Source organism: Sminthopsis crassicaudata, chromosome 5 (assembly GCF_048593235.1).
Source record: "Sminthopsis crassicaudata isolate SCR6 chromosome 5, ASM4859323v1, whole genome shotgun sequence".
Taxonomy (NCBI): Eukaryota; Metazoa; Chordata; class Mammalia; order Dasyuromorphia; family Dasyuridae; genus Sminthopsis; species Sminthopsis crassicaudata.
Window position 1 is genome coordinate 304,213,514 of NC_133621.1, and position 15,082 is coordinate 304,228,595.

General features: G+C 47.4%; 1 protein-coding gene across 2 annotated transcripts in view; it reads left to right on the top strand.

The window, feature by feature from the left end:
• Window positions 1-15,082, top strand: part of PARVB (parvin beta) — an 83,973-nt gene that overhangs the window by 47,172 nt on the left and 21,719 nt on the right. For both annotated transcript variants that reach the window (XM_074271931.1, XM_074271928.1), the window contains exons 2-4: window positions 3,366-3,455; window positions 3,983-4,053; window positions 11,911-12,013. In XM_074271931.1, the coding sequence (XP_074128032.1) occupies window positions 3,366-3,455; window positions 3,983-4,053; window positions 11,911-12,013 (264 nt within the window). The remainder of the gene's footprint in view (window positions 1-3,365; window positions 3,456-3,982; window positions 4,054-11,910; window positions 12,014-15,082) is intronic.

A 15,082-nucleotide genomic window follows, 5' to 3' on the forward strand; every position in this document is an offset into this window, starting at 1 on the left:
GTAATTGTAAAGGGCTGTGTAAGCCTTAAGAAAGTGTAGACTATGGGGCAGTGAGGGAAGAAGGGCTGTGGCTCAGTGGGGAACCCTGAATTCAGAGTCAGGGGCTCCTGGGTACTGCCTGTATGACCACAAGCAAGGTGCTCAGTCTCTCAGCCCCTCATCACCCTCACCGGGCTGGACCCCACGGCCTCTCTCCCCTCCACAATTGGTACTTGGGTAATGTGTGTCGAATGTCCATGTAACAGGATTATTTGCCAGAGGCCTAGAATGGTTCTTTCTCCCCCTGATCTCCATTCCCACCCCCCCGTGACCCAGATTTTCGGTGATGACCAGAGCAGAGGCGGGGATGTTGGGGACAGGTTGTGACCAGGTCCAGAGTTCCTCAGTGTATTGGGGGTGCAGCCACTTGGACTTGATAACGCACCCAGGCTTCCCTCCAGGGTCCTTGGCTGAGAGGTGGATGATTTGTGGGATTTGCACATGCTGTGAATTTGGGGGAATCAGTCAGGACTCAGGAGGATCCATCAGGCTGGGGCCGTGGGCTGAATTTGATGTGGTGGAATCAGAGGCCTTTGTGGGTGAAATCTTGTACTGTGGACACATCATCCACTGGACATCCAGGATGGGAGTGTGTGGCCAAATGGATAACGTGTGAGAAAGGCCAGGATTGGGCAGGGAAGCATAAGGGCGTGGCTTCGGTGCTGACTAGGGTATCCCAGTCTCCATTGAGTCACCAGACCCAAATCAATCCACTTCCACATTTAAAAAAAAAAAAAAAGTTTCAAGATGCTGCTGATGGTCCAGAACCTGCTCTCAAGGAGCTGAAAGTGCAGTCCCGCCAGTGGTCTGAGGGTTTGTGCAAAGCAAGAGCCATTGTCCAAGGCTCAGCTCATAAGGAGGAAAATTCAATATGGGGCTTCTTTACGGAGTTACTTTATAGAAATGCATCTGTTTTTAATACCATTAAGTTCTCAATCATCTGGGCCACAATGGTGGCCCCAAAGGCCTGGAGGTCCGGAGTGCACAGGGGTGTTAAGGCCACGATGGCCTTTTCTTGTCTCAGAGACTTTGAAGGCCTCTGCCGCTGCCACACGTTTGCTACCACAGAAGTACGGTCAGCAGTCGTGGCGATCGCTCTTAATCACACATGGCGGTTGTGTTTAACAAGCACAGACGGGCATCCTCCCGAGAACAATGGCCAAGCCGAGGAAAACACACCAGGCGAGTTTTCCCCATTAATCACGTAGCCCAAGGGAGAAGGGCCAAGAATCCTCCTTTGAACTCGTGTAACCCCGGTGTGGACCAAGCGTGGTTCTCAGAACGCTTGCCAGGGTCCTGAGACTGGCGGAGCACGAGACGTGACGCCAAGAATGCGGCCGTTTCCTGGCAAGTGGACCAAGGCCTTTAAACCAGAGTGTTCCCGAGATTTAAGTGGAAACCCACGGGTCTGGCAGGCCATAAACTCTTGGGGGGGAGAAAAGCAGGTTCCAAAGAACTGTCCTTTTCAGAAACCAGACGATCCTTTGAAGGGAGGACGTCTGATTTATGATCACGGACAAGGCCTGGATGCTTTGCACAGTCGGCAGCACGCACGTAAGAAGAAATGGGACATCATCGTCTTCAGTCGTCGAGAGCTAACGTTTATATGGCACTTTTATGGCCATTTATGTTTATGTGGCATTGTGAGGTTGGGAGAGTGCTTTCCATATGCTCTCTCTTTGATTCCCATAGCAGCCCTGGGAGATCAAGGCGGAGATGACACTCCTTTCACACATGAGGAAACTGAGTCAGAGACAGGAGAGAGCCTGATGTAGGTTTTCTTCCTACGGTTTCTCTCTCTTCAGGGAGATGAAATTTTAGGCCATGCTTGATGTCATCTTTGAAGGTCTATGTTCCAAGCCAACTGCTCTCCCCTCTGCTGGGAAATGACCTCAGCTTGCCTCTGAGGGCCTTTCTTTGATGTTGGCACCTCCTCCGGCCTTGGGCCCACTTTTTCTTTTTTAAAAGATGTCCTATTTGAACCAGAATTTAAAATGAGGTAATTCAATTTATTCAACAATTCATTTTAATAAGCCTATATTAAGTACCTACTGTATTCCAGGCACTTTGCTAGTTCAAAGTCCTTGTGGTCAAGGGGCTTATGGTTTACAGTGAAAATATCACATGCACACTAATGTGGAGTGAGAAATTAATCTTGAAGGAGGGGGAATCAGAAAAGACCTCGGGCAGGCAAGCACCTAAGCTGTGGCTCAGAAAGAGATTGGGATTCCAATCTGTCAAGCATTTATTAGGTGCCTACTGTATGCAAGGCATCGTGGTAAGTTTGAGAGATATAGTGCTAAGAGAAAAACCAGCTCTGCTCCCAAAGGGCCTGCGTTAGTATGGCAGCAGGGGAGAGTATCTTTCCCCCGATCCCTCTGTCTCTGTCTCTCTTTCTCTCCCCCTCTCTTCCTTTTCCCTCTTCCCTCTCCCTCCTTCTCTCCCCTTCCCTTTCTCCCTTCCTTCCCCCCTCTCTCTTTCTCTCCCTCTTCTCTGTCTTGGTCTCTCTCTGTCTCATTCTTTCTCTGTCTTGTTGTCTCTCTCTCTGTCTCTTTCCTTGTGTCTCTCTGCATATCTCTTCCTGTTTTTCTCCTTCACACTGTGTCTCTTTCCCCTCTCTCCCCTTCCTTTCTGTTTCCTATTCTTTCTCTTTCTTCTCCTCCCTCCTTCCCCTTTCCCTCCTTCCCTGTATTTTTCTCTCCTTTGGCGACTCTCTCCATGTTTTTTTGCATCCCTGACTCAGCCTGGGGCCTGCCAGCGTCCGAGGGTTTGCAAGTTGGACCCTGAAAAAAGAACAACATCCTGCCCCTCCTCGAATTGCTGGATGTAGTCTGTGTCTGTTTGTCTTTAACAAGTAGGCTAAATGTTAACAATCCTTGGTGTCCCTTGTAACAATTTTATGTGCATAAATCAGGGCTGGAACCCGAGGGACCCCAGTGAGGAAACTGGCTCCCTCCCAGCTTACACTCGTAGGGGGCTGCCTGGGGCTTCCCCAGCGTCACAAAGGCAGGACTCGAACTCGGGTCCTCCTGGCTCAGGCTGGCTCCCAGCCCCCCCCCCCCCCCCCATTTGCCACCCTTACTGTTAGCCAATGCTCTGTGTCTCTGGGTGCCGCACAATTCCTCGGTGTAGCCGGGGGCCATGGATTTGCCGTCGGATGGGATGGTGCTCCCACTTCCTTCTGGCACGCTGTCGTGGAAGTGCCCCCTGCCCGCTCAGGGTTTTTGCAGCTGCCTTTCCTTCAGGTTGGGCCCATGGGCCAGGCCGGGGGTCCGCCGGGTCACCTTCAGCCTCATGTTTCTTTCTTGTTTTTTCTCCCTTGACAGTGAGTGAGCTCCAGGAGGAGGGCAAGAATGCCATCAACTCTCCCCTGACGCCCGCCACGGTGGACATCCACCCCGAGGACACCCTTCTTGGTACGATCTCTGCTTCTTTGTGGGCCGGGAGTGGGGCTGGGAGGGGCTGAGGGTGAGGGGATAGATGAGGGGATAGACTGGGACAGAGAAGGCCTTGATTTTGGGATGGGAAAGACTCTGTGTGAAATGCAAGGAGCAAAAATACAAGGAGAACCCTCCCCTCACAAAGCTTTAGTTTTGTTTTTGAGTGTGGGAAAGTTTATTTCTTGGGGCAGCTAGGTGTTGCAGTGGATAGAGCACCAGCCCTGAATTCAGGAGGACCCGAGTTCAAATCTGCTCTCAGACACTGAACACTCCTAGCGGTGTGACCCTGGGCAAGTCACTTCACCCCGATTTCCTCTCCCACCAAAAATCCCCCCAAAGGGGCACCTCCGGAGCTGGCAGGTGCACGCCTGGCTTCTGCACACTCCCTCACTGGGGCTGTGTCTCGGGGTCTCTTGCCTCCTCAGCTCCCTGTCCATCTGTTGGGGGGCCTAGGGAGGGGGGGCCAGCCTGCCTCTAACTGCTTCCTTTTTGTTCCCCGGCAGAGGAGAATGAGGAACGGACGATGATCGATCCCACCTCCAGGGAGGACCCCAAGTTCAAAGAGCTGAACAAGGTAGGCCGAGGCAGGCGCTGTTGGGACCACCCTGGAGGGATCTGTGGCTAGTGAGGGGAGCTGAAAACGGTGACCCACACGGTGAGCCGGTAACTCAGGAAGATTTCTCTCTCCCTTCTTAGCTGGATGGCCTCCGTGTTCGCTGCCTCAGTTTCCCCCTCCCGTGTAAAGGCCTTTAAAGACACCTTCCAGCTTTAATTCTGTGCTCTGTGGGGCAAGGCTCTGGGCTAGGTACTGGGGCTACAAGAGGTGGGGGTTTGGAGCAGGAGAGCCCTCTCCAAGGATAATGTGAGGGAAAGCGTGAGACTGGGGGGAGGCACGGGGCACAGGGTCCCACACCACAGGCGGCTGGCCCTGTCGCCTTTAAAGGCGAGGAAGCTGAGTCTGATGGAGATGAGGTCAGTAGTTACTTGTCTCTTCAGATAGAATATAAACTTCCAGAGGGCAGAGGAGGAGAAGGGGAAGCGGAAGAGGAAGAGGAGGAGAAGAGGAGGAAGGGCTTTAGAGCATCCAGCCTCAACTGGGGCCAGACCCTGGAGGGTGAGGGGGCCACCCTTTGCCTGGAGGATCTTATTCGTAATAAAGAGAACAATCGATAGCATTTCTATGGTCCAAAGCCATTTACAAATATTATCTCGCTCAGACCTCACAACAACCCTCCTCTAGAGGTTGGTGCTATCATCAGCCCTAATCCCCCTTTTACAGATGAGGAAACTGAGGCAGGCATAGGGCCACACAGCTAATAGATGTTTGAGGCTGGATTTGAATCCAGGTCTCCTTGATTCCCAGTCCGGGGCTATCGACTAGTGGCCAAAAACAGTTCTCCGTTGTTTGGTTATTCAAGCCATGGCCACTTAGCTGTGCAACTCTGGGCGAATCGGGGGGAGCTCTTCCTCCCTACTTTTGTTTTTTCTTCAGTAAAATGGGGCTAATGTCTGCCCTGCCTCCCTCCCAGGGCTCCCATCAGCTCTGCAGATTGCGACACAGCATGTGAATTTTAAGTTATCCTATCTGGAGGGTCCTTAGAAGCCATTGGATCCAACTGCCTCATTTGACAGATGGGGAAACTGAGGCCCAGAGAAAGCAGTCTGAGGATTTGAATCCAGATCCTTGGACTTTGAATTCCAATGTTCTTTCCCCTGGATTTTGGAAACGGCGACCTTTAAAAAGACGAGTGAGTGGGAAGTATGTTTCGTTCCCACTCTGTTGTTGTGTATTGTTTATTTTTATTTGTCAAGCATCTGTGGCTGCTCTGTGGAGTGTGGAAGAACTGGTCTGATTCTCCTGCTTTGTCACATCTTTATTTATCCTCGAGAACAGGCAGGACGAGGCTATCGGCGAGTGGGAGATGCGTGCCTGTGTGTGCACCGGCTCCTTTCTGTGCACGTTCCTCAGGCCATTTCCATGGACATCTATTGAATGTCTGTCCAGGACATGGCTCTCCCAGCAGCGAGATGACTCTGGCCAGTTCCAATGGTCTTGTGATGGAGAGAGCCTTCTATACCCAGAGAGGGCTGTGGGATCTGAGTGTGGACCACAACAGAGCATTCTCGCTCTTTTTGTCGTTGTTTACTTGCATTTTTTTTCTTTTTTTTTCCCCAGTTTCATTTGATTTTTCTTTGTGGCAAAATAATTGTACAAATATATAAGCATACATTGGATTTAACAGCTATATGTTTAACATATATTAGACTACTTGCCATCTAGGGGAGGGCGTGGGGGAAGAAGGGAAATTGGAACACAAGGTTTTGCAAGGGCTGCTGTTGAAAAATTATCCATTCATATGTTTTGAAAATAAAAAGCTTTAATAAAAATTTTTAAAAAAAGATTCATAGGAAAAAATTGTTTGTCCAGGGAGATAGGAAAGTTAAACTACAAAAGATCCAGTCCCTGCCCTCACAGAGCTTACAATCCAATAGGACACTGTGACTGCTCTTCCCAGGTACACAAATGGGGCAAATACAAGTGATTTGCCTGTGGTCACACAGCTGGATTTGAACTCAGGTCTGGCACCCTGTTGCCCACATGAACTGTGACGAGGGATCTCTTGTCATCCTGTGTTGCTGTTTGTGCCCCGCTGTCTCTAGGGGCTGTTTTCCCTTACATTATATTGTGGCGCTTTTCCTGGTTCCTTTTTTTTTTTTTTAACCAGTTCAGTTCATATGGAGCTTCCCAAGTTTCCCTGAATTTTTCCCCGAGCCCAGTCTCTTGAGGTGTGGTGAGTTTCCCCTCTACTCATGGCCATTCCACCAGAATTCCATTTTCTACTCCCTTCAAGAGGTCTTGGTGGTTCTTGAAGATGGACCAGCTGATGGGGGGAGAGGTCTGTCTCTTCTGTTCTGGTGGAGGAAATCTCGACCCCTGCGAATGATTGGCCAGAGAGAGAGGGGCTGTTGTATATCCATTGGGGACCCCCAGAGGAGGCATCGACTTTCCCAGTGAAACATACCTTGCTTCATTCTTACCTTTGTGTCTACAGATCTGACACACAGTAGGTACTTAATAAAGACTTAGTGAATGAATGATTGATCACGGAGCCCTGCACTGGACTCCAGAGCTGGGGGAGTGAGTCATTTATTCATTCAAAGAATGTAAGATTCCTGAGACTAGGCATTTAGCAGGTGCTAAATAATTGCTTATTGATTGGTTTTCAAAAATTCTTTGGTCACATGTGTTGTTAGTTTCATTTTTTAAATTAAATTTATTTGTTTTCATTACATATTGCTTTATGAATCGTGTTGGGAGAGAAAAATCAAAGCAAAAGATAAACAAAAAACCAGAAAAAAGAACGTAGCATGTGTTGATTTTCATTGTCTCTTAGTTCTTTTTCTGGATGCAGATGGCGTTTTCTGTCCAAAGTTTGTTGGAATAGTTTGGATCATTGATCCGCATAGTTGATCATCACACATTCTTGCCGTTACTGTATACAGTGTGTTTCTGGTTCAGTCTGTTTTGCTCAATGTCACTTTGTGTAAATCTTTCCAAGTCTTTCTAAAATCAGCTTCTTCATCATTTTTTACAAAACAATAATATTTCATTATCTTCCTGTACCACCACTTTTTCAGCCATTTCCCAACTGATGGGTGTCTGCTCATTTTCCAGTTCTTAGCTAGTTGGTCTCATTTTGATGGAATTTCAGATTAATGACTCAATATACCCTCTATTTGGGGTCTGGACCTGATTAATCTTGTCTCCATGATGTGGGATAATGAATGAGCAGCCCTAACACCCCAGATAGGCATCTTTGTAATAAATGCCTTTATAGAATGGCCATGCTCATTCATAGGTTCAAAATACATACATACATATTTATACATATATATAAAACATATATATAGGTTTAAAATACATACATATATGTGTATATATATATGTATACACATATATGTATGTTATATATAATATAATAATAAATGTATAATATGTATATATATATTTAAATTTCTTTATGCATGTGCATAAATCATATGTCAGTTTAGAGACATCTCTCCTCCAGATGTTCATGTGGACTTTTGTTCCCAATCTGTGATATTTTAATTCTCCCTCACCATCAGGACTCCTTCTGCCCTTTTTCTCTGCCCCGGATTCTCTTCCCCAGGGTGGGTTGTCTTGTTGCTTCTTGCAGCCTTGGTATTTGGAAATGGAGATCAATAATCCATGGAATAAAGAACACGATGACATCATCTACTGGTTCTACCTGGACCAATGATAGTCATCTGCATTCTGGGTAGTTTGGTTAAAATGAAAAAAGACTGGACATTTGTGATTCTTGAGGACGGGGAAATGCCTTCCTATCTGTAACTAGCCCCATGATGAAGAAGGGTCTTCTCCCATAGCAGATTTAATCATTTCTCAGTTCCTTGGCTTTTGGTAAAGAAACAGCCCCCAAAGGAACAGTGACCTCCTGTATCTGGGGACATCCGGGATGCAATCCACATGGCTTTTCAGAAAGGATTGTTGCGGTGTCTCTCTCACTTATTGTGTGTGCTTGCATCCTTCCTTAGTGAATTTAAGGTGGGATGCTTTGCGTGCATTTGGAAGTGATTAAATCCGACTCTCATGGCTCTGGGGGGGAAGGCAGACTGGAACCCCATTGTAATTCAGAAAGGACTAATGGAAAAATCATGTTTTATTCTGGTTCAAGTGGCCCCAGGAGCCACTTAATGTATAGCTCATGAAGACTTTGCCAAGGACGTGAGAAATAGAGGTATAAGACATTCTCCTTCATCCTTCAGATGGATAAGAGGTCTGCCTGGAGGGAAATGTGTTGTCTAGAAATAATAATTGGTGTCCTCCTTTCAAAAGTAACACGTGAAATGGGTTATTGGAAGAATAGATGAGATTCAGAGCTGCAGGGAACTACAGAGGGCATCTAGCCAAATCCTGCATCTTCCAGAGAAGGAAACTGAGGTGTTGGGAGGGTAAGTGATTTAGGATTACAGATGGAGCCCTCGGAAGGGACCTCCCAAGCCATCGAGTCCCACCTTCTCATTTTACAAATGGGGAAACTGAGACCCTCTTTCTCCACCACGAGTGCTATTTCCTTTGAGTTGCCTGAAAGAATAAAATTGCTCTAACCAGAATGCCCGGCAGATTTAGAGTAGTCCCTGCCTGTAGCTCCTCTTCTTCTAAGTCTGAAACGTTTATTAAGCAAATACTAAGTGCAAGCCTGCTGTGATTGTGGGAAGGGGGAGTGACCTATAGTTTGGACTCTTTCCTGCCCTGCTCTTGGCCATCCCTTACCACAGGGCTCTCTTTCTTCACCCCAGTCCTTTTCCATTCCTTTCCCCTCATTAACTCAAGAGCTCAGACAGCCAAACAAGCCCCACAAGGAGGCTTGGCAGAGACAAGTACTTTTTATTACTTAGAGAATACCCACAGAGAAAAGTCATCTTTTAAACTCAGCAGGTGTGTGTGTGTGGGGGGGGGGGGGAACTGAAGGTCGAGCGATGGAAAAGGTCGGCAGGGATGACATTTCCCTTCTGACACAATAAGGTCTGACCTTTAGTCTCTTCCTTCCCTTCATTGTCCCTGAGCTGAGCTGGCCACTACCTCCCCTCTTTATTCTAGTCTGATTCCATAACATAGTTGGGATGTGTGTATGATTTCTTTTACAGAAATCTACTTTGTGGTTGATTTTGTGAAAATTAATCTGCTTTAGTTCTAAAGATGTGTACACATCCTATGCCTTAGTCTCTCTTCTTCTACTTCCCTCTTTCTCAGTTTTTTTTTCTCTGTCATTCTGACTGCCTGTTTCTACCTCTATCTCTGCTTCTTAAAAATTTCCTTGAGTCATAGGGTTTTAGTTATTTCTTTTTCTTTTGAATCTGGAAGGGATATTAAAGATCATTTAGTTCACTCTCTCCCTTCCCCCATTGCATACAGAAGGAAAATAAGACCTTGAGAAATTCAATGACATATACAATGTGCCTTGGTAATTTGTAACGAGACTGGCCCTTGAACCCAGGGCTCCTGACTCTCAGTTCTCTTTATTTCCTTCCGTAGTCCTGCGGTGCTACCCAGAAAGTTAGGGCCCTGCTCCAAATGAAATGGTTGTAGCTCACATATTTTGGACAGCTCAGATTGCATATGACCATCCTAATCCAGTCATTGTTTACGTTTTATATGTTCATAAGATGTTTTAGAGAATGCATGAGCTCCAACCCTGTTTGATTTCTATAAGAAGCTAATGCCCCCCCTCCCTTTTTTCCTCATGGACTCCATTAACAGACTTGTGATGCTCTTTTTTCATAGACTCCATTAATAGACTGGTGATACTCTTTTTCATGGACTCCATTAACAGACTTATGATCTTTTTTCATAGATTTCATTAATAGACTAATTATGTTCTTTTTTTCATAGACTTAGACTTAAGAGATTTATTGTTAGGGATGTTTCTCCTTTGCTTTATATAAATTATAATTCTTATTCATTATTTATATCTTTTATCTATAGATGAGAAACTGAGACAAACAGAAGTAAAGTGACACATTAAGTGTCTCGGGCAAAATTTAAATTCAGGTCTTCCTGATTTCAGGTGCAACATTCTATCCCTGAGCCACATAATTCCTTGACCTTGTGCTCAATTCCATGCTTCAAGTTCCCAGAATTTTATAGAATCATAGAATCATAGATGCAGATCTGGAAGAGACTTTATAAGTCATCAAGTCCAGCTTTATTATTTTTCAGCTGAGGAAGCTGAGCCACAGAGAAGTTAAACGATCTATCCAATCTCACCCAGCTAGTAAATGTCCGAAGCCAAGTTTGAACACGGGCTTTCTTGACTACAGGTCAAGGACCGTGGCATCCATCTTCTTCAGAGAGCCTTTTCTGAGCTTCCAAGTTGGTAATAATCTTTCTCTATCCCATCCTGTCCAATTAATCACCTGGAAACTAGGGCATCTTGCCATTTTCTCTGTTGCTGGGGAGGGAGTAATGTATAATGAGGTTGGAGTGGTAGGAAGAAATCAGATTGTGAAAGTTTTTAAAATGCCAAAGAGATGAGTTTATATTAGGTTCTTGAGTTAATAAGGAGCAACTAGAGTTTTTTGGGAAGGGGATGTGACGTGGCCAGATGGGCACTTCAGGAAACCAGTTTGGCAGCCGTGCAGACAATGGAGGGGATTGAGGAGCATGTTAAATAGGGAGACCAATTAGAGGCTAATGGGATAGTCTGAGTAAGAGATAATGAGGGATGATGAGGATTAGGGCCGCTACAAGGGATCTAGGGACCCAGAAGTGGCAAGACTTGGCAGTGGGTGAAATATAAGGAAGAGGAAGGAGTGGAGGATAATGCCCAGATTATAGATCTGGGTGATTGGGAGGATGGCGGGGGAAATTCAGAGGAGGGGAGGGCTCGGGGGAAAGATAACGACCTCCACTGGGACATGTTGAGTCTGAGATGTCTTTAGGCACATCTAGTTCAAGATGTTCAGTGAGCGGCTGGTGATCTGGGGCTGAAACTCAGGGGAGAAATTGGGGCTGGGCTCATACGTATGAATCATCTGCGTGGAGGCGATAATTAGACCCAAGAAGAGAGCCTAGGACAGAGTCTGAGAGCCAATTAGAAGGTGTCATACGGATCGCCGTTTTGTCCTTGGTTCTCCAAGAGGTCCGTACCATGCAAGTGAATTGGATTTCAGCGAGGGAGGGCTGTGCAAGGTCACCTGCCTCATCTCCCCTCCAGAACCCTCTGGGTCCAGTGATCTGCCAAAGGAGGAGTGGTCAAGGAGGGCCAGGACCAGGAAAGGGCCTCAGGAAAACCCAGAGAAGGGGGAGGATATGATAGTGGTCAGTCATCAGAGGCAGCAAAGACCATTGTATTTGGCCACTGAGGTCATTGGTAATTTTGGAGGGAGAAGCTTCAATGGGTGATAAGGTTAGAAGCCAGATTTTGAAGGAGGGAAGGAAACAAGCATATAACAAGTGCCTACTGTGTACTAAGTGTTTTACAAACATAATTTCATGGAAGAGAGAGGAGATAAAATTGATGCATGCGTGGCTCTTTCTAGGAATTTTTTTTTTTGAAGGAGAGGATGTCAGACACCAGCTGGAGGGCCAGTGGATGGTTTTTATGGAGGTGGAAGACTTGGATCTATTTGAAGGGAGTAGAGAGTTATATAAATACCAGCCACGATGATGGTGGTGGGGATAAATGCTTTTGGGGATGAACCACCGCCTTTCTTAGTCTGCTCACTCTAGCGTTGCTCTTAATTTGGAGGACTTTTCAAATGGGGGAAGGGTCGTTTGGTCTCCAAAGGTTTCTCCCTCCTTGGACCCATGATCTAGTGAATGGCCGGTTCTGGTCCAGGTCGCACCTTACCTTGTGAGGTATCAACTCCTGATTTTATTTCTTAGGTTTTAATTGACTGGATTAATGATGTGCTGGTGGAGGAGAGGATCATCGTCAAGCAGCTGGAGGAGGATCTGTATGACGGGCAGGTGCTGCAGAAGCTTCTGGGTGAGTGAGGGGTCCAGAAAAGGAAGAAAAGGCTGCTCCTGGGCCCATGGGAAAGAGTGGATTCCGGCTCCGTGGGGTCCTTGCTGACTTGCCTGTCCAGATGAGGCAGGTGGAGCTGGGAGGGGCGTTGGGGGCCATCAAAGCCAACTGTGCATTTCACAGAACAGGACACCGAGGCCCAGCACACCACTCCGACCTGGTCTGTCTCCTTGGGAAGGATGATTGGAGCAGTGATTCTCAGCAGATCTTTCTTCCTTCCTCTCTCCCTGTTTCTCACTTGCACCTCTTAATATGTATCATATGCTCAATTGTTAGTTCTCAATTGTTACAAGTTCCCTTTGTAAACAGGGGAGGGGAGTGTGCTAACCATTAGGCTTTCCTCTTCTTGGGCCCTATTTCCTTCAAATAATTCCAGAGGGAATTCACCTGAAGATAGATGCTTTTGCTTCCATTTTCCAGATGGGAAAACTGAGGCTTGGAAAAGATCATGGCATCGTTTCTATAAATTATGCTAAGAGATGATATAATGATAGGACATCTTGAGAGAATAGTAGCATGGCAGTAGTTTACTCCAGACAAAAGGAGAAAGGAAGGGAGGAAGGGAAGGAGAGAAGGAAGGAGAAAGGGAAGGAAGGGAAAAAAAAGAGAGGGAGGGGAAAAAAGGAAGGAAAGGAGAAAAGGAAGGGACAAAGGGAATGAAGGGGAGGAGGCAAGGAAGAATGGGGGGAAAGGAAGGGAGGAGGCAAGGGAGGATGGAGAAAGAAAGAAAGGAAGAAGTGAGGAAGGAGGGAAGGGAGAGGGAGAGAAGAAAAAAAGGAAAGGAAGGAGAGAAGAAAGAAGGGGGGAAAGGAAGGAGGGAAGAAGGAAGAGAGGAAGGAGGCAAGGAAGAATGGAGGAAGAAAAGGAAGGAGCATGCTCATTCAGAAGCACCCAGAGAGCAGATACCTTCTGGATATCGGCGCCCCTCCGCCATGTTTGTTGACCTTCCTGGTTAGAAATGAGCCTGAGGAGCACAGGGCCTTTCTGCTATTGTTTGCTTGCATTGGGTCTCTAGAGAGCCTGCAGAGCTCGGCACATGCTAAGTGCTAACATGCTTTTTCACTCACTTATTCATGACTTCATTCTTTTAATTTTTGGTCCCCGTTCCGCACTAAGTCACTCTTGATGAAATTGCAGCGTGGGAAGTGGCGTTTGGGGGATACTTGGGCTGCATCTCGTTTTCCATCCCAAGCACGTGGGCTCTTAAGTCCTGGCTGTCCCCCCAGGGCCGTGATTCCCAAGCCAACAGCTAAATCAGGCGCGTCCCCTTTGGGCGGCATCATGCTTCCCGGTCACGGCTCCAAATGGTGGCTCGTGTCATCCTCCGGGGTGGTCTCTGTCGGTCTTGCCTTCTCCACATGGGTGAGCCCCCTCCCTTGGGGGCTTCTCGACCTGCCCCAGCTGCCAGTGACAAAGCTGGGCCTGGGAGCTTCCAATCTTCTTCTTCCCCCAGAATCCTCTTCTCCATCCTTCTCCTTGGCCTCCGGCAGCCTGGGACACTGTCTCCTTGACACGCTCTTGACTGTTCTCCCCTGGCTTTTACGGTCTGAACACACCTTGGTCCTCCCCTGGGTCTTTATCCAGATCACACCTGCTAATACCGTGAGCAGAGCCCCCCTCAAGGTTCTGTGCTGGGCTCTGTGCTCCCTTCATGATCTCATTAACCCTGCCCAGATGGTCCTCAAACCCACTCAGCCCCTCTCCTGACCTCCAGTCTTCCATCTTCCTGTCTGCTGGATTGGGCGTCGTATTGGACCGTCAACTCAACATGTCCAAAGTGGACTTTAAGGAGGCTAACCGCCTTTCGGGGACATTAGGTGTAGACACACAGGAAGGCAGTTAATGTCCAGGGCACGTGTGGTCGGTGCCTGGGATAGCCAGTAAAAGTGTTGGGAGCTCTAGGCAGGCAAGACCAGTCACTGGGCCCTGAGGCAGGCCTGGAAAGGGAGAGACTGGAGGGACATCTTTGGTTAGAAGCATTTGGGGAGGTGGAGACATGGGGAAGCTTGGTCTCCTCTATAAAAGGAGGGCATTGGACTCAGTCACCTCTGAGGTCCCTTCTGGGTCCAGAGCTAAGATCCTGTAGCATCATGGGAAGAGGGAGTTTCCTTTCCAGAAATTCCCTGCCCCGAAATAATCACAAGTGTAAACCAAAGAGAAAAAAGAAAGTGTTTTTAATCTGGCTCTGTCCTCCATCCCTTCTTCCGCCTTCCCTTCCCCCAGAAGCTTTAACTTTCCAAGGTTACGGTTGACCTCCCTCTCTGGGAGGCATCCCAGAAACACGTTGAGTGACGGAAACCCTCAAAATGTTTTTTTGTTTTTCACTGGCTGTAGATAAGCCATATGTGAATGGTCAAAATGCCATCAGTTTGTTTTTTTTTTTAGCTGTTTTTGAAAATGTTTTTCCCAAGTAGCTTTTATTCTCTTTCTCAAGCTGAAGGCATCAGGGTCTTGTGAGAAATCTGGGGTGAGAGATGCCGATCAGCTGCCCCTTCTTGCCCTTTCCCCCTGTACCCACGCTCGGGGATCACCCAGTCCCACGTGCAAGGGCTCCCAGCTGATTCTGCCCAAATCCGCTCTACAAAGCGGTGAGATTGAGCGAACCAAAGCCGGCTTTGGGGGTCTCGCCTTGGGTAATTGCACAGCAAGCAGACTGAACGAGCAGGGTTTGTTCGGCTCAAAGCTCGCTCCTGGTAATAAAGCAGTCGGGGAATATCCGGAAAGATCTAATCATTCTTACTGACGTGGCAGCGTGGGAGGAAAAAGGGGATAGTGGGAGAGAGGGGGGGGGGGGGAAACAAACCAAAACCTTTTAAAGTTGCTTTTTATTTTTTATCACAATCCTTGTGCTTCTGAGGCAGATTCTCCAGCCTGCCCTACTTAAATGACCTTTCTCTTCTGCTGGATTTCAAATTCTTATCATTCCTTCTTGGACTCTTTCCCCCGCCCCTTATTTTGGGGCCCTTTTCTAAGGGAGATGGTTAGGAAGTGTATTGTAGAAAAAGCACTGAATGAGTGAATGAAAAGGCA